The sequence below is a fragment of the Falco cherrug genome, chromosome 16 (assembly GCF_023634085.1).
Source record: "Falco cherrug isolate bFalChe1 chromosome 16, bFalChe1.pri, whole genome shotgun sequence".
Classification (NCBI taxonomy): Eukaryota; Metazoa; Chordata; class Aves; order Falconiformes; family Falconidae; genus Falco; species Falco cherrug.
The window spans coordinates 6,016,652-6,034,895 of record NC_073712.1 but is presented as its reverse complement, the minus strand read 5'-3'; the positions used below and the strand labels follow the sequence as shown (position 1 = coordinate 6,034,895).

General features: G+C 63.7%; 1 protein-coding gene across 16 annotated transcripts in view; it reads left to right on the top strand.

Moving 5' to 3' along the window:
* Window positions 1-18,244, top strand: part of PLEKHA6 (pleckstrin homology domain containing A6) — a 49,096-nt gene that overhangs the window by 18,078 nt on the left and 12,774 nt on the right. For 4 of the 16 annotated variants that reach the window (XM_055728204.1, XM_055728208.1, XM_055728203.1 and 1 more), the window contains exons 1-10: window positions 77-211; window positions 10,343-10,423; window positions 10,592-10,907; window positions 11,037-11,109; window positions 11,644-11,744; window positions 14,085-14,260; window positions 14,492-14,983; window positions 15,485-15,995; window positions 16,443-16,529; window positions 17,334-17,387. In XM_055728204.1, the coding sequence (XP_055584179.1) occupies window positions 90-211; window positions 10,343-10,423; window positions 10,592-10,907; window positions 11,037-11,109; window positions 11,644-11,744; window positions 14,085-14,260; window positions 14,492-14,983; window positions 15,485-15,995; window positions 16,443-16,529; window positions 17,334-17,387 (2,013 nt within the window). In that variant the 5' untranslated portion in view covers window positions 77-89. The other 12 variants (XM_055728212.1, XM_055728211.1, XM_055728210.1 and 9 more) reach the window with 9 other exon arrangements.

Genomic DNA, 18,244 nt, shown 5'->3' with positions numbered 1-18,244 from the left:
CTATCATGATTAAAACCATCCCCACAGCAGCCCTCCGCTTTCCAGCCTGCACGGGGTGGTGCCGTGCAGATGTTTGTCCAAGGCTATTTATGAGCACTCGCAGCCTGGACGCCCCCGGGGCCGCGGCTGGGGCTGGAGAAGGCGAAATTTGCTGCGTGTCCGTGTCCGAAAGCCGGAGCTGGGCTGTGGTGCCAGTGGGACACCACGGGCTGTGAGTACCTCCAGACCTGTGGGAGCTGGGATGGGGACTGAGCTCCTTCTGTGCCCTCTGCCTGTGTAGGGAGACGCGGTGGCTGCCCTGGGCTGGCATGGGATGCTTCTGGGGCAGCGGGAACCGGTGATGCTGGATGGGCTTGGGGCTGGGGGGGATAGGGGTTGGCTCCCCAAGTGTCGTTGTGCCCTGGGGCTGTGCATGGGCAGAGCAGGGCTCTACCAGCTCCTGGCAACGGCGCGCCTGGAGGTTAATCATTCAACCCCTTTGCAGGTTGGGTAATGCAGCCGGTGGCAGGGGGGTGGTGGGGACATCTGTCCATCTGCCTCCCAGACCTCGGGCACAGGAACAGCCCCTGTGCTCCTCCTCCAGCTCCGGGTGCCTGTGGCTCCTCTCGGTGGGGATGCACATGGCAGTGATCCGGACAGTCCCATGGGTACTGCAGCGTGCAGGAGACCCTGGCATCGGGGTGCTGGCAACAGCGTGTGCCGGCTGAGCGGCAGCTGCAGGAGCTGAGCCGGCCCCCGGCACGGCCAAGGGAGCCAAGAGCCACGGATGGGTTGTAAACACGCTCGGATAAAGTTACAGCCATTGATGTTCCTTGGAAAAGCTGCATGAAGGGAGAGCTGTGGGACCCCTGAGCTGAGAGATCCTGTCCTGCCCTGGCTCCTACACTAAGGAGGGGATGGATGTGCCTCCTGCCTCCATGGGCAGCCAGGGAGAACAGCCCCCTGCCCTGCCACACTTCCCCACTCCTCGGGGGGCAGAGGGCTGTGGGGCTCAGCCCCCTGGGATGAACACTGCTGGCTGCCCCCGAGGGTGGGGGAGAGCAGAGTCTCCCTGCAGCTCCCACCGAGCTGGGCCGCTTGTGCCTCGGCTGGAAGCAGAGGCAGGATGCGGCCCTGGGGCTGCACGGGAACATGCAGGGCTGCTCCGGGGGCCATGCTGCCGGGGGAGCGGTTTGGGGTGCATAGGGATACGATGCTGTGGGGCCCCGGGGGACGCAGAGCCCCTTGGAAACCCCTTTGCATCCCTGAGCGGTTGGCCTGCGGTGGGCTGCCGTGCCGTGGTGCCGTTAAAGGGGCTTCCAGTGGGAGCAAAGGATGCCTCCCCACGCTCGTCCCGCAGCGGCGCGGTGCCGAGGGGGTTAAGGCTGCTGGCAGCTGCCGTGGCTGTTAATGATTGATACCACTGACGGTCTCCGTGGGCTTGGAAGGAAATCATCCACCCCAGCCGGCTGTGGGAGAGCCACCGGCTTGGCGAGCGGAGTGGACGGAGGGGACGCGCGGTGGCACCGGTGAGTGCGTGCGTGTGTGCATGCGTGCGGGGCACGGAGCCCAGCCGTGGCACACGTGGGCCATTGTCTGTGGCCAGTGCCCGGCCATCCCCAGAGCAGCTGGGGGACCCGAGGGCAGGCGGTGCGGTGATGGGCACAGCTGGCAGTGGCGGAGCGTGTGGCAGGGAAGGCACTGCAGCACCCATTGCTGTCAGGATGCTGGTGTGATGGTCGTGTGCAATGGGTTAAGCATAGTGCTGGGGATTTGTCCCAGCAGGATTTCCCCAGTAATCTGTGCTCCTGACCTGACCTGGCTGGGGAGGGCTTGGGGCCAGGTTTGTTTTGATGCCTTGTACCAGCGATTGCTTCAGACAGGTATTTCTGTCTGCTGGAATCGGTTTCTTAAAGAGCTTAGCAAGAGGTTTAAACCCTCTAGGTCTGGGTCCTGCTTGTGGCTTGGAGGCTGCATTAATAGATCACCTTTGGTGGAGGTGTCGCGGCTGGCCAGGCACCTCCGTCCCCCCTGGCTGGGTGTCCCAGCCCTGAGCCGTGGCCCTGCCGCCCCCTCCCCCTGCAGCCCCAGCCCCCAGCCAAGGGAGGGGGAAGGTCTGCAGCCCCACACCACTTCCAGATTTGTAGGAGGCTGTGGGGTGTGTGGGGAGAGGCTGAAGGATTGCGTCCTGATCCGATAAACACTCTTGATGTCTCGTCCACTCACCTGTGCTGGTGCCCTGTGCCTCTCGGTGTGTGCCGCGATCCAGCTCCGTGTGCCAGCAGCCTCCCCCCGCTTCTGAGCCCCGCAGTCTGTGTTTACATCTGGGGGATCCGTTCCCTGGCCACCTCACGGCTGGAGAAGGATGCTTGGCCAGCGATGCCACAGGAGAGCTGCCAGCTGCGCTGGGCTGCCCTGTCCTGCGTGGGCAGCGTGACGTGGGCAACGTGGTGACCCGCTGCACGTAGAGTTTGGGCTCTGTCCCCAAGAAGGGGTGATGGAGCGACATGGTTAAAGCAGGGCCATGGGCTTGGTGCTGCCAGGACACAGACTGTCACCTGCTCTGCCTTGGGTCCTGGGCTGCTCCATGGCATGGCTGTGACGCTCCCCAGATGTCACCCCAATGCATATGGGATGCCGCTGTGCCTGCCCCGAACTCTCCACCTCCTGCAGCAGCACATTTTGGCCCGGCTACCCCTGTGGGCGATGCCTGTGATGGAGCTGGGGTTGCCAGGGAGATAAAACACAAACTCCCGGTGCTTTTTGTGCTTTTCCCCGACCCCAGCTGGAGCGGGAGCGGGGGACTCGCCCTCCCCGCTGCCGGCAACGCTGGCTGCCAGCAGCCGCTTTGTTCTCTGGAAATCCCCTGGCTTCCCCCTGCTCCTGGCCATCCCGCAGTGCGAGGACAGCGAAGACTTCTCCCACTCTCCCTCCCCACAGACACCGGCCGGGATGTCCCTGCTTGGGGCCACTGCCACTCCTGCACCAGCCTGGCTGCCTGGCGGTGGTGACGTTGCGTGTGGCTTGTGGGTGCACGGGAGCCGCCATCTGCCCTTGCCGAGGACTTTGCCCTGGCTTGGCAAGCCCGGCACAGCAGCCCTGCTGCTTCCCGCCTGGATCCAGCTCAGGCTTTTCTGCCTTCCTTCCCAGCAGGGCTCCCACGGGGACCCCAGGACTCGCAGCAGTGTTGATGGCGAGCGTGTGCTTGGCAGGAGCAGGCGGTAAAGCCTGGCCTGGCCGTGGTGCTCACCGGCTGCAGCCTTATGCCAAAACCCTCCCGAGGTGCACGGGGCGAAGCCCTGTGGGCAGGGGCTGCTTGCCTCGGGGGGGCTCTCACCGGCATCGGTGGTGGGTGCTGAGCAGGGTGCTCCTTGCCTGGGTGCTGCGGTGGTGGCTGACGTGTGCAGTTTGTCACAGGGGTGAGGTGGCAGAGGGGACGGGCGCTGGAATTGGCACCCTCCCTCCTGGGGCTGCTTTGGCACCTTCCCTTTTGGGGCTGCTTCACGGCAGCACCCGGCACAGACGAGGGCAGGAGGCAACATTCACCTTTGCTTTTCCCTCCCTGGCGCCGTCCCAGGAGCAGCCGGACGGGAAGGAGGGAGCGTGGCAGGTGGGCACTGGGGTTGGCGGCACGGATGCTGCTGGGCTGTGCCCCGGTGCCGGAGGGGGCCGGAGCTGGGTTTGGTTAGCGTGGAGGGGCTGCGCTGCCGCCGGCCCCAGCCCTGATGGACGCCGTGCCGGAAACGCTGGCTCAGCTGGATGGCGGGGCCGGGATTAGGGCAGGGATGAGGTGATGGAAGAGAACCGGCTGCTGGCCCCTGCCATGCCGGGAGCAGCACCGCGGGGGTGGGCTGGAGGGAAGCCTCAGCCTGCGGCCCCACACCAAGGTCTGGTTTTTGAGTGCCCACAAGCTGCTTTCTTCCCAGAGGCTGATGGTGCTGCAAAAACGGTGGGCGCTGGGATTTCCAGAGCTGCTGCTCGGCTCTGATGAGCCCGTGGCGGTGCCTGGCCAGGCACAGGGGGTTTCTTGCAGCTCTCCATCCCACCTTTACCTTTGTCTCCTCTTCCCCTGCAACCTTTCCTCCTTCCGATGCCCTCTCTCAGGGCTGGCATGTCACTCTTACAAGTCCAGGGTGATTTGGAAATGGGGAGCAGCATTTCCCACCAGGTTGTGGCCTGGGCTTTTGGCCAGGCTGGGGCTGGCACAGGACACCGCTGTGGCCAGCTCAGCCCTGCTGAGGGCATGGGGATCGTGCAGGGCTGGTTTTTATTTTTTCCTGCTTGAGTCATCCAACGGGGATTGAAGTAGCTGCAGTGATGGAGCAGCTCAGGGCCTCACTCGTCTGAGAGCCGGAGCTAGGGACGGCCCTGCACAGAGACACCAGAGCAGCCGAGCTGCTGGCACTCATCCCCCGGCTGCAGTGACTCCGCCAGACCTGCTCACGCTGTGCCTGCAGAATTTAATTATTTTTTTTTCCCCTATTGCATCTCAAGCACATGCTGTGCCAGCCCTGTGGGGCAGAGCTGAGCCCCCTGCACCCCCTGCGCTGGGTGGGATGGCCTCAGCGGCGTGGAGGGTCTGGTTTATTAGTTAAGTATAAAGCATCTGCTCCTGCCCTGGGCTCCCCTTGCAAGATGCGGCTCGACAGTTTGCACTTGCTCCTCTGAGGGTGGATTTTCTCTGCCAGCCCTGTTGCAGGGGCTGTGGGTGATGGGGTGACCCCGTGTTCCTTCTCATGGGTGCGGAGCGCCGCAGTTAACTGAGAGAAAAGGGTTTTCAAGGGCTCCAGTCAGAGGAGAGGGATGTGGCTCAGGAGGAGAGGTGAAGAAAGGGCTAGAAAAACAGAGGAAGGAGGCCAACGCACAGGGCGTGTTTGGCCGGTGGCCACACAAGCCCCTTGCTTGGGAGCCGCCTGGATGCTCGCCCTGCGAACAGGGGTAAAACCTCCAGAGGAAGGGTTTTCATTATCGCTTCGGAGTGGGGTTGCAGGCAGCTTTGGCTGCCTGCCCCCTCCTGCTGCTGCTGCCTGCCGCGGTCCCGGGGCGGCAGAGCCCGGCAGCCGTGGTGGTAACCCCGCCGTCCCAGCTGAGCCCCCCCGGGGGCTGGGGCGATGGGGGCGGCCAGGCGCCTGCTGGAGCTGAAATTCGGGTTGGGGCGTGGGAGGACGAGGCAGTTGGATGCCTGGGGCACACAGCCAGCCTGCGAGCTGGAGGGGGGATGTTAGCTCACAGGGGAGCCCCGCGGCTCTGGCATTGTACCCCAGCTGGTGCAGCCCGAGCAGGGATGGGGTAGTCAGGCTCCCTGTAGCCCCCCTGCCCGACCACTTTGCTCTGGATTTAGGGCTTGGCAGGCTCCGGCACCTGGGCAGTGAGCCTGCGCCTCCCCCCCTCCTGCCTGCTCGCCTCCAGATAACAGCCAGGAGCCCTGACACCCCGGGGAGGGCCACGGCGCAGGAATGGTTCCCATTAGCTGACAGCTGCCGCACACCGGGGGAGGGGGGGAGGTTTGGGGGCTGCTTGGCTGCATCCAGTCAGCCGAGCTGGGCTTCCTATCCACTTTTGGAGACAACCACCCCTGCCCCCCATACCAGCCCTCAGCAGGCTTTTTCCAGCCCTTCTGGTGCATCCCACCTTTCCCACGAGGAGGGGTCCCAATACAGCCAGCAGGAGCATGGCTGCTGGCACCTGCCAATGCTTTGCCCCACGGCGAGGCATGCTGGGGGGCTCCCCGCACCCACTCCCCAGAGCAGGCTGCAGGCACCCCGCATGCACCAAGCCCCTGGTGTGGGCCGATGCTGGGAAATAGCTGCCTGCTGTCACCATTTCACCTGCTCCTTCCCAGCTGGGGCGGCGTTAACTCTCTCGCACCCTCAGCTGCAATTGAGAGCAGCTCTAAAGCAGCCCACCCTCCTGCCTTTCTCCGTTCTGGGTTGCACCCAGTGCTGCTCCTGCCTGTGCTGCAGGGTGATGGGGTTGGCACCCATGCAGTGTGCCAGGGAATGGGGGGGGGGCAGCTTGAGGATGTGCCCCAGCCATGGTTTGTGGTTTGAAAGAGCTGGGAAGCTGTGACCTTCATGGGCAGTGGAAGGAGAGCCAGGAGGGTTGTCATCCTGCTCTCAACAAACTGGAGCTGTGGGGAAGGGGAAGAAAAGCAGCACTGAGTGAGTTTTGTTCTTCAGCTACTGCATTTATTGCTGTCTCTTGCTCCTTACCTTTATAAAAAAGCCAGAGGAGGTTTAGAGAGCTTTTCTTTGATGTTTACCCCAAGGAAAAGCACTGACTCTTCTCCCCTGCAGCTCTCCTGGGAGGTCCAGGGGAGCCCCCTGCCCCTGAGCTGCTGTTTGCAGCCCTGAAGTGTGTCCACTTGATCAGCCCCAGAGGATGCCATGTCCCTGCCCACCCCCGGATACTAATGACTGTAAAATAGCCAGCTGGTGAAGGGAAATGGTGCCTGCTCTGGGCAGAGCCAGGGCTGAACCTGGTTTGAAGGCTCCCAGAGCAGCCCCTGATCCCAACACAGCTCCCCATGCCACTGAACTGGGGTGATGGGGGTGAAACCCCAGTGTTCTGGGGGGTCTGTGCCTCTGGTGCAGCTGTGGCTTCTACCTGCTCCTCCTTTCCTGCTCCTGCCATGCTGTCCCCAAAAGGGGCTCACAGCTTTGGTTGGTGGCTCCCCTTTCTCCACAGCGGCCACGCCACCAGGTGAGCATCGGCTTTGTGACAGGGTGGAGGGCTGGCACATGCCCCAGGGCCGTTGGGGGACCTTGACCCCTGGCTGCATCATTGCAGAGGGTGGCGGTGGTTGAGGAGCGGGTGAGCTGCTGCTGCGGGGATGCAGGGACAGGTGGCACTGGCGGGTTTGCCAGTGGCGTGGATGCTGGCACGAGGCTGGTGCTGCACACGGGTGTTGTGGTGAGCAGGTTTCTCTGTGTGTGCGTGTCTCGCCCCGTGGCTGGTGGCCGGCAGTGTGCCAGCAAGGAGAGCAGCGACGGCATCGCTCAGCTCCTCCATGCCCAGGGAGCAGCTCCAGCCCAGGGTGCCCTGAAGGGGTGGATTTATTTGGTTTGGGAGGGGTAATGCTGCTGCCTTGGCACATCCTCTGCCCGTGCTGGAGACATGGTTCCTGTCCCTGGTTGCTCCCCACCATCCTCCTGGCAGGGACCACTTATGCCAGCCAAGGAGAAGCGGGAGAGCATCCCTGAGCCAGGCACGGGTGCTCACCCAGTTTACCCCAGGCTGACCAACAGGACAGCCCCAACTTCAGGGCACTGGTTTTTGGTTTTCAGGAGGAGCAGGTGAATGGTGCAAGGGCTGGGGGAGGCTGGGCTGAGCGCTGTAGGCTGGCTGGCCAGGCAGGCTGTGTTCCGAGGTGGTCCCGGGGTGCTGGTGGAGTGGGGACGTGGCGTGATGGAGGCCAGCTGGCTTTCTGTGCTCCGCTTCCTTCTTTGGAGGTTTCTTTGAAATGTCAGCGCTGCCTTCCCTCCCTCCCAGCGCATTATCATAGCAGCCCTGATGGATTTGCATTCGCTTTCCCAAGTGCCGTGCCCAGGCGGAGGGTGGGTCACCCCGAATCCTGCTCCCAGGGCTCCCCGCTTGTAGCCTGCTGAGGTGTGAAGGGCTCCCCAGATTTTTTGGGTGCTGAAGCCCCGGTGCTGGGTGCCTTCCGGGATCCCGTCCCCCTCCCAGCTGCAGCTGCTGGGCTGTTCACTGGTCGATGCTCCCCGGGATTTTCTCTTGGTGTGACCTGGGGAAGGGAGAGTGGCGTGGGGAGGGGGGAACGGGGACGGTTTGGGGACAGAAGCAGGGGGAAGGGATGCAGCCAGTGAATCCAGGGCAGTGACAGAGCTCATCTCAACGCGGCTGCCTCCCGCACCATGACACCCCCCCCCCCCCCCTTCCCAAGCAGCAGCCCTTCACTCGCTGCTGCCCTGCTGGGCTGGGGGGGGCCTGCAGCCCCCCGTCCTGCCCCTGGTGTCCTTCGCCTGCCGCCAGCTGCTCCCCAGCTCTGCACCTGGGCTGGGGGAGGTGGCGTGTGCTGCGCTGCCCTTCGCCTCTCCTCTGCGCGGGGACGCGAGCGGGAGCCGTGTGTTCCCATCGCCCGGCTGCCGCACACCGGGGCTCCCCAACCCCGGCTGCACCGGAGCTGCCGGAGCCCACAGGAGCTCCGTCACCGCTGCCACCGGGCACGCCAATGCCATCGGAACAGGGCTGGGGGACTGGGATATCTGGGAGAGGACAGCGAGACCCTTCGGCTGCCACCAGCATCCCCCTGCCCACGCGGGGCTGCTGCCCCCATGGCATGTGCTGTCACCTTGTAGCGTGGTGGCACGGGGCTGGCTGTGCCCACCGCTGCCATGGTGGGAGCTGGCAGCCGGCGCTGAGCTGGGAGGGCCCCTGGCATCATGCTGAAGTTTCGGGCGGACCGACGGGTGAGGTAGGACCTTGGGGTGGGCTGGTGGGAGCCGAGGGGGGCCACGGGCTGGCGGTGGTGCGGGACCCTCAGTCTGGGCAGTGGCTGCTGCATTGCAGTGCTTGGGAGGCGATGTGAACTTGGGAGTTTCTGGAGCGGGGTCAGCCGAGGGAGCTGCTGCCGGAGGGGTGGTTTAAGGAGGTTCTCTGGCTGTTCCGGGGGTCTCGCCACATCTGGGGGTGGGGGGAGGCACTGGGGTGGGTGCCAGGGAGGAGCTGTGGGGGAGCTGCGGGGGCTGCAAAGCAGGGTGTGTGTCCTGAGCTTGGTGGCAGCGTGGGGGGAGAGTCCAGCCCACCGGAACAGAAACGTGCTCCGGCGGGAGGTCGTAGGCAGGATTGGGGGGACACCCCGGCTGGCGCTCAGCCACACTGGCAGGTCTCGGTAGCCCCCACTTTCCAGGGCTGGTGTGGTCGGGGTGCTGCTTTCTTGGCATTTGCACCCTCCCTGTGCGCCAGCATCACGGGGGGGCCTGAGACCTGCCCCGGTACCGCCGCTTACACCCCTCCAAAGTCACCTGCTAGGGGCAAATGGTCCGGGAGCAGCCCCAGCCCCACATGGCAGAAACCCCCTTTGCCGCTGTCGGAGCGTGGGCCAGGCAGGCTGTTTTCACGGATAACTCATGTCAGCCGCGGCACAGTAAAGCCCGGTGCCGGGGGGGGTTGGGGAGCAAGTGCTGCCCCTCGTTGCAGGGTGCATATACATTGCCCAGGTTTCTGAGGTGACCCCAAGTGAGGGGAGTGCTGGTGGAGGTGGGCAGATCCTTGGCAGGGTGCAGGGTGGGATGTGCGAGCGGGAGCAGCTCTCAGCAGGGCTTTTTTGGATAGAAAGTGGTTAATATCTCCAGAGCCTGGCTGGAGCCCAGGTTCGGGGTGAAGCGTGTGTGGATGGGATGGTCTTGGCAGCTGCGTTTTCTTGCTCAAACTTCCCCTGTTCTGCTGACACGCAGAAGTTCAGCAGCGCGCTGGGCTGTTGGCAGTGTTGGTTTTGCGGGTACCGGGGGCACCCGTGTCCTGGTGCCTGGCAGCTTTGGGAAGGATGGATGTCACAGGGATGGGGTCCGATACAAACGTCCCAGGATGGAGCCCTGAACCTGTGGGTGCACCTCATCCTTCCCTCCCGCCGCAGCTCCAGCAGCCAGGGCCCCGGGAAGCGGCGTGCGAGGGGGTTCCCGAGCCGGAGCAGCGAGGTGCCGGGATGCCCGGCAGTACCGGCTCTGCGGGATGGAGCAGGGATACTGCAAATGCTGCCAGCCAAGCCCGGCGGGAGCCCTGCCTCGCTTCTCCGGGGAGCCCCGCATGGCCGGCAGCAGCTGCTTTGGCTGCACCCCGGTATTGTCAAAGCAGCGCCCGGGGCTGATGCTGAGCTGGGTCTGATCAAGCTGCAGCAGCTCGCGCTGGTGGGTCCTGGGCTGATGTTTGGGGTCTTCGTGGCCAGGTGACTGCTCTTAGCCTGGCTCAAGGTGTTTTGACACATGGTTCTAAAAAAGCAGCAAGCCAAAGGCAGGGATGTGACGTTGGGGACGTTACTGCAGGCACAGCCCAGGACGGGCCATTGCTGCTGCTGCTGCAGCGACTTCTGAGTGGAGTTCATGGTAATGGAAGGGATGTGGCCAGCAGAAGGAACGAGGGCTGGGCCACCAGAGACCTCAGTTTGGCTCCCAGTGAGGCAAGTGCTTTCTGGGAAACGCCAGTGAAATATGCCGAGTGGATCTGAAGCGTGGGGTTAGTGGGGGCGCAGGGGAGGGCGATGCTGGGGGCAGGGTGCGGGGAGCCAGCCCCAGTGCCGGTGTGGGACAGCAAAGCGCTGCTGGTGGAGCAGCAAACGGGGTGCTAAAGGCAAAGGGGTTCTGGGGCCGGGGGACTCTAACCACCACCCCCCCCGCTGTCTCTCCAGCCACAATGAAAGGCGGAACACGTTCCTGCACCCAGTGACGGGACAAGTTCCTGAGGACACCTCAAGGCTTGACTTGCAAAAGTAGGTTGGCTCCCAGCTCCCCTGGTTTCAGGGTCTGCGGGCGGGTTGCGATGGGGGACTGAGGTGGGCTGGGGCGTGGGGGGCCAGTGCCTGGGGTGGGAGTGCTGGGGCCGGCTCCTGTGGGGTGGAGAAACGCAGATCTGCTGACTCAGCTGTCCTGTGCCACAGACCAACCTTGGACATGTCAAGCAAAGCGGGCAGCAAGCGAACAACGACCATCACCAGTGAGCCCACCAACCACACCATGGTGTCGGAGGGGCCCCTGGAGCGCCCCGGAGGCCGGGTGGGTGCCCGGAGCCGTGCGGCACGGCAGGCAGCAGTGGAGACGGGGTGTCGGGGATCCCCCCGGGGACTGAGCGGCTCCTCTCCCCCTCTGCAGGCTTCGCGCTCCTCCCGCAAGGGCATCGCCTTCGGGAAGCGCTCCAATTCCATGAAGAGGAACCCCAATGCCGCCGTGACCAAAAGCGGCTGGCTCTACAAGCAGGTACTCGAGGCTCTGCCGTGCAGGGTGACCCCTGGGATGATGCCATCCCCTTCCCAGCTGCCTGCACTGCAGACCCCTGGCATCACCCCCTCCTGGGTGGGTGCTGCTCTCACTGCCCCTCTCTCGCAGGCCAGCTCGGGGGTGAAGCAGTGGAACAAGCGCTGGTTTGTGCTGGTGGATCGCTGCCTCTTCTACTACAAAGGTACTGCAACGTGCACCCACCCTGGGTGCCCCCCACAAGTTGATGCCCCCCAGCAGGACCCGGTGGCCACCAGCCAGGTGCCTCCGTGCAAACCTGAGCTGTTGATGGGCTGGCAGCAGGTTTTGCCAGCGTGGATAGAGGGGTCCGGAGGTGACAGCCCACCGGGAGCGGTGGCCGTGCACAGAGAGCATCACTTTGTGCCTTTGCACTGGCGTTTGCTGCACCAGAGACCTGAGGGGTTAATGCCTTCCCAGGCTCCCTGGCAGCTCGCTGGGCTCAGCCCTGGCAGCGAAGCCGAGGGCGGGCATGAATAATTGAGCAGGCTGCTGTGCGAGCCCAGCCGAGCCACGCAGAGCTGCCTGCGAGCAACAGGCAGGCAGTGGTTTCCCACAGGTGGGCTGCCTGCCTGCCCCCCGCCCCCCCCCGGGCAGGAGCAATGGGACCGTGGCCCTGCAGCAGCTCGTGGGTCTCTGCTGAGGGGGAGCTGGGGCTCCCAGCCCCTCCCTGAGTGTAACCCCCGTGTTTGCCCACCAGATGAGAAGGAGGAGAGCATCCTGGGCAGCATCCCCCTCCTCAGCTTCCGCGTGGCAGCGGTGCAGCCCTCTGACAACATCAGCAGGAAGCACACGTTCAAGGTCAGTGCGTGGCTTGGAGGGGACAGAGCACTGGGACAGCACTGGGGTGGCGGTGATGCTCGCGGGGTCCCCGCTGCTCCCTTGTCTTGCTTTCCTGGTGATGGGGCGTGAAGCAAGCTGGGGAGAGGGGTGACTGCAGTAACCCCCTGGGGATACCCTGTGCTATGCAGATGTGCCTTCTGCTGGGGAAACTGAGGCACGTGTGGGGCAAAGCAGCATCTCCAAGGTCATCACCACCCCAGGCCTGAGCTGCTCCTGGGCTCAGCCCCTTGGGGTGCACTACTATCCCCCACCCTGGGGAGCTGCTGGCTGCAGCCCCCTCCCTGCCCTGCTTTCCCCTCCGCATTGCTGCTCCTGGCCAGCCTGGCCCTGCTGGCTGCTGCGGCGCTTGCCGGCAGCGCTCCTGGAGCCAGATGTAGAGAGATGTCCCCAGCTCCAATTTTTTTGTAGCCTGCTTTGACTGGTGTGCGAAGGCAAATGTAATTGCAAGGGCGTAGCCTGTAATGAGTCGCTGCTCATCAGCCTGCGCTGCCGTGGGTGATGGAGAGGAGCGAGAGGCGGCGGGTGGCTGCTGCAGCCAGGGCTCTCCTGCGCCTGTCCCTGGCAGCAGACCTTGGCTCTCCCTCGCTCAGAGCAGGGTCTGAGCTTCCCCGGCACCTCACAGCGCTTGTCAGCATCACCGTGCACCTCCACCGGCACAACCACTTGTGCTCCCCACGGTTGTGGATCGTTAGCGCTGGCTTGCTGGTGCACCCGTGCGCAGGCTGCCTGGCACTCGTGTACTTGTGCAAAAACCCAGCGTGCACCTTCCTGCCGGTGAGCATGGCAGGAGCTGGTGCCTGGGCTCCCCACAGGGTGCTGCGGAGGAGGTTTTCCAATCCAAGGGATGGATTTTTGCAGCTGGGGTCACCCTTAAAGCCGCATTTAAGCTGCAGCTGAGCATGGTTTAGGGCAGAGCATTGGCAAGCAGCAGTGGTGGCCAGGAGCCGTGCGTGGGCTCTCCCACGTGCCTGTGCTGACGCTGGCAGCCGGCGAGGTGTCTCTGCCTGCAGCTTCCACAGAGAAGTGTCCTGGAGTTGTCAAAAATCTCTCTCGGCTCATGACACTGGTGGGGAAAGAGCCTTGCAAAGCTGCTGCCCACGAACCGAGCTCTGCGGGCGCATGCCAGCCTTTCCATCTGCACGCAAGGGTTTGGGGGGACAGTTTTGTTCAGAGAAGGGTAGAGAGGGTATGGACAGCCAGGAGGGGTCTGTGCCACAGTGCCCATGCTCCTGCCACGCTACGGCTTGACCCTGTGTCTGTTTCCTCCTCCTCTCTCCGCGGGCGAGGATCCCCGGACAGGAGGTCTCTCTTCGTGCCCACCTACCACGCCAGAACCCAGCCACCACCTAGGTAGTACCTTCTTGTCTTTCGGATGCATGCAGAAGGGTGAGGGGCCCACAGGCTTGCCGGCATGCTCTGCTCACCCTGCTCGCGCTAAATCAGGGGACGAAGCGGTTTGCTTTGATCTTTTGCTCTGGCTGCAGAGCTTTTGGAGGCAGGAGTGCATGATGGGGGTCACAGGAGGTAACCCCGCAGCTGGGCACAGTGGCTGCATGCTCTGGGGAAGGAGAAGATGAAAACCCAAAGGAGTGTTTTAATCAGACCCCCAATTTTTTTTTTTGTTGTTTGGTTGGTTTTTTTAAGAGATTGAGCTGTGGAAATCTTTCAGGGGAAAACCCTCCTGCTTTCTCCCTTTTCTTCCTCCTCACTTCCTCCTGTCCCTTTCCACGGAGGGGGAAGGTGGAAGCTTCAAAAAAGCCCTAAACAGCCAGATCTGCCTTCCAGCACTTTTCAAGTGCAGAGTAGGCACTGACACCTTGGATCAAAATTTTCCCCAAAAAATGTTGTCTGGGCCAAGAAGCCACCTTCCCCCTAACCCTGCATGAATGTCGATGCTCCATCCAGCGCTGCCGCTCTCGCTGGGATGTGGACCCTTCGCCAGCCCCATGGGGACCCACTCGATGCTGGGGTGCAGCAGCCTCTGCACTGGGGTACCGCTCCTCAGGTGCATGGCCCTGGGGGCGGGGGGGCAGGTCCTGAGCATCGCTGGAGGCAACCATGGGGGACTCGGGGCCCCAGGGGGACCCCCCACAGGGGGATGAGGCTGGCGCTGGCTCTGCAGAGCCTTCCTCCTGCTCAGAGCTGCTGAGGAGGATGCACGTGGCTGCGAGGCTTGGGCAGGGAGGGAGGGAGGACCGCGTCTGGCTTCTCCTGCAGCAGCAGGACCTCGTGCCGGGGTGGAAATGGAGCTCTCACCCTCCTGTCTTTCTCTCTCCCCACTTCTCTGCCTCCCTGCAGGTGACGGTGTGCTGGGTGGAGGAGATGCCGGCCAGTAACCAGCAGTCCCTGTCTCCCCAGGCTGAGCACGCCGGCATCCGGACCTACTTCTTCAGCGCCGAGAACACGGAGGAGCAGGAGTCCTGGATCCAAGCCATGGGCGAAGCCGCCCGGGTGCAGATCCCCCCAACCCAGAGGTCAGCGCCCACCATCTCCCCGTGCCATCCCCTCTCCCCTGGTCTCTGGAGATGGGGCAGAGGGGCTGTGCGCCATGGCTGGGGACCTTCTGGGAGTGTGAGGGTCCCTCTGGAGAGCAGAGCTGGGGGAGCACTGGCCCCCCAAGGCTGAGGGAGGCACAGGACACTACTGACCCCCCCAGGGGCACTGCAAAGGGAAGGTAACGCTCTCTCCTGTCTTGGCACCCCCAGGCACGAGAAGCCAGACTCTGAAAACATTCCCCCCAGCAAACACCACCACCACCACCACTGCAACGCCGCCCACCGCGAGCACCCCAAAGCTGACCCTGATGCCAAGACCCGGGGGGAAGGCGATGGCCGTGGCTCTGAGAAGATTGAGAGGAAGCCAGAGAGGATGGAGAGCAAGAAGGAGCCCTTGGCCAAAGCCAACGGCATCACCGGGCAGGAGATGCCCTCGGAGCCCGGCAGTCCTTACCCTGAGGCACCGCGGGTACCGGCGAGCGTGGAGAGGCCACCCCAGCCCAACGGCTGGCCGTACTCATCGCCCAGCCGCCCCGGCAGCACCGCATACCCCGCACCCGATGGGGAGAGTGTGGCCCACCGCCGGGGCTTTACCCCCCGCACCAATCCCGAGAAGATCGCCCAGCGCAAGAGCTCGATGACGCAGCTGCAGCAGTGGGTGAACTCGCGCCGGGGGGCTGTGCCCCCCGAGGAGCTGCGGAGGTGAGGGCTGCAGCGGGCTGGCTGGGGACAGAAGGGGGTCCTGCCCCCAGGTGATGTTCTGGGAATGTTTTTCCCCTTCCCATCTGCTTTCTCACTTCCTGGGGTCAGAAAAAGTCCTTTCTGGGATGTCCCCATGTACCAGCTCTAAGCCACATGTGGGACACCCTGGAAAGCCCAACAGGGTGGGTTTTGGAGGGGAGACCACCACGGGGTGCCTGCGAGGAGGGATGCCGGGAGGGGAGACCACCACGGGGTGCCTGCGAGGAGGGATGCCGGGAGGGGAGACCACCACGGGGTGCCTGCGAGGAGGGATGCCGGGAGGGGAGACCACCACGGGGTGCCTGCGAGGAGGGATACCAGCCACCCAGCTTTCCCGATGCTGATGTTGGAGCTGGCTGCTCTAAGGTTGTCCTTGCCCACCAGGACCCCTGGCTGCAGGGCAAGGGGCTGGGCACCTCCTGGCCTCCAGCCTGGCTCTCACAGCTCTCTCCCCTCCTCCAGCCCTACCAGGTTTTACCCCGTGTCTCGCCGGGTGCCCGACTACTATTCCCCCTACTCGCCCCAGTACCCCGAGGACTACCAGTACTACCCTCCCGGGGTGCGCCCCGACAGCATCTGCTCCATGCCCGCCTACGAGCGGGTGAGCCCCCCCTGGGCGCTGGAGGACAAGCGGCACTCCTTCCGCAATGGGGGCACCTACCAGCTCCGCGAGTGGAAGGAACACCCTGGTTTTGGCCGGCAAGATGTTCCGCTCTGGCTAGCCACTCCTGGGAGGCAACCAGCCTACTTGGATGAGGTGGATGCAGCCTCGGGCTCTCTACGACGGATGTCACTGCAGCCCCGCTCCCGCTCCGTGCCCCGCTCACCCAGCCAGGGCTCCTACAGCCGGGCACGGGTGTACTCCCCCGTCCGCTCACCCAGCGCCCGCTTCGAGCGGCTGCCACCCCGGGGAGAGGAGATTTATGCTGACCCTGCCACCTTCATGATGAGGCGATCCATCAGTTCTCCAAAGGTAAATGCCTGTTGGCGCTCGGGGTGCACAGGATTGGAGGGCGACCCTTGCTGGAGATGTCGGGGATGCTGCAGCACAGCTTGTCACCTCTGTGTGCGCAGCCTGGCTTCAAAATGCCACCAAGTCCATGGCTTGCAGCATCTGATGGCTTTAGGTCCCCCCTTGCCATCCTGCAAAGCTGACCAGATTGTGGTGGTTCCCTCCTGGCTGCTCCTGTGTTGCTGTGGGGCAGGAGGGGATGGGATGGGATGCCCAGGGCCACCACCAGTGATGTGCTCCCAAGCAGGGAGCCCTGGTGTCCCTGTCTCGCTGCTGTGTGCCCCAAAGCCGGGCCTGACCCTGCTGCAGGAGTGGGTTCTGCCCCTGCCTGCGCTTTCTGGCCTGTCCCACACCTCTCACATGTCTCTGGTTTTGGGGGGTGGGGTGGGGTGTCTCCTTTCTTCTCAGTATGACTATCTGGGCGACAGACGACCCGTTCCTGCAGGAATGTATCCGTACCACTACCCGGCATCCCCCACCATCCATGACAAAATGGTACGTATGCTGCTGGTGTCGGGGGGAGCCCTGGCAAACCGGGGTGCACACAGCCCCCCGGGGAGGTGGGCAGCGCGGGGGCTCCTTGCTCAGGTGGCTGAGGAGGAACCACTCTGCTCCAGGGGCAGCTTTTTGTGGGTCAGAGCTGGGCTGCTCTGGGGCAGATCAAGACCACGGGTCCTTTTACCGGTGTTTCTGGTCCCCCCTGGCCATACCCTGTGGAGATCCTTGTGGAAAGGCCCCCAGTCCCTGTCCTGAAACCCCCAGGTCGTGGGGGTACCCTTGGACCCCCGTATGCCCTGCGATGCTGGGCTGGGCTTGTCACCTCCAGGGTGGTCCCTGGCTGAGGCTGGCGTGCACCCTGCACCTCTCCCCCTCTTGCTTCCTCACTTCTGGCTAGAGCTGCTGCTTTTTCCTGCGTTGTGTTTCCCCTCACAGCGCTGAGGGGTTGGAGCCGGCGGGGTGAGACCAGCAGGTCCCCCCAGCAGAGCACAATCCTGAAACCATGGGGCAGGACCGGCCGTTGGAGGAGGGAGAAGCACGAGTTACCATAAGCTACCCATGCTGCCATCCATCCTCACTAGCCGCAGACGCAGGGAGAGGGCCCTGCCTCTTCCGAGGCACCGGTAGCCAGGAGGGAGAGCCGGGAGGAGAGTGTGTCTCCCGGCTCCGTGCCACGGAGGTGCCTTGCTTCCCCGGCCGAGAGGTCTTTGCATTTCCGTAGCCTTCACCTAACTGCTTTGCTTCTTCTTTTATATGTTTTGTATGTTCGTTTCTTGCCGCATGCCTGCTGGCTCCTGGTAGGATGAACTTTTAGACCTTCAGTTGCAAAGAAACCTAGAGTATTTGGACCAGCAGGTAGGCAGAGCTGGCTGCAAGCCTCACGCTGCTTACATCCCCATGTGCCCTGTCCCCAGCGGCATCGCCTTCCCTCCCAGCGCAGCATCTCTTCCCCTAACATCCATCCTCACACTTCTTGGCATTAAAGCAGCACGAGTTGTCCTTGGTTTGCTTCTTCCATCCTCCCCGTCTGTAGGGTTGCTCATTGCTTGGCAGAAAATCCCCCTTGCAGTGCCTTTTGTGTGGTGTGCTGGAGCCGGTGGGGGTCACTGGGGCAGCCCCCCACATGCCCAGGGCTGCAGGGAGCTGCCCCCGGGGTGCAGGGGAGGCAGCCGGCTCTGAAGCCCTCCCCAGGTCGGTCTGCACCATGCTGGCCCGGGGCGGTGCAGGACACCGGTGCGTGGTGCCAGCGTGGCCGTGCTGGATGGTGTGTCAGCACACGCAGCAGTGCTCCAGCATCGGTGTGAGCTGGGCTGCTGCAGCTGTCCCAGGGCTGGTGCCCCCTATGCAGGGGGTGGCCGGGGGGGAGCTGGATGGGTGCGAGGTGTTTTTGGTGACGTGCTGGGCCCTGCTCTCCTCCTCAAAGGCGAGGGGCTTGATGCAGGGTGGGCGTGAGGCACCAGCCGGCACCGATACCAAAGCAGCAGCTCTCAGGTTTTTGCATGCCAGATGGTGTTTGGAGGAAAGCTGTGAAGTGACTTCATCCCAGGAGTGGGGTGGGGGCAATCCGGCTGGGAGAGACCCCCAGGACAGGGACCAGCAGGGACCAGCTGAAGTCAAAGCCAGGGACAGGAGCTGTCGGCTGGTGCTGCAGCCAGGCGCGTACCCGCAAAAGCCAGGCTTGCACTAAGGGAGCTTCTCCAGAGACAATCTCA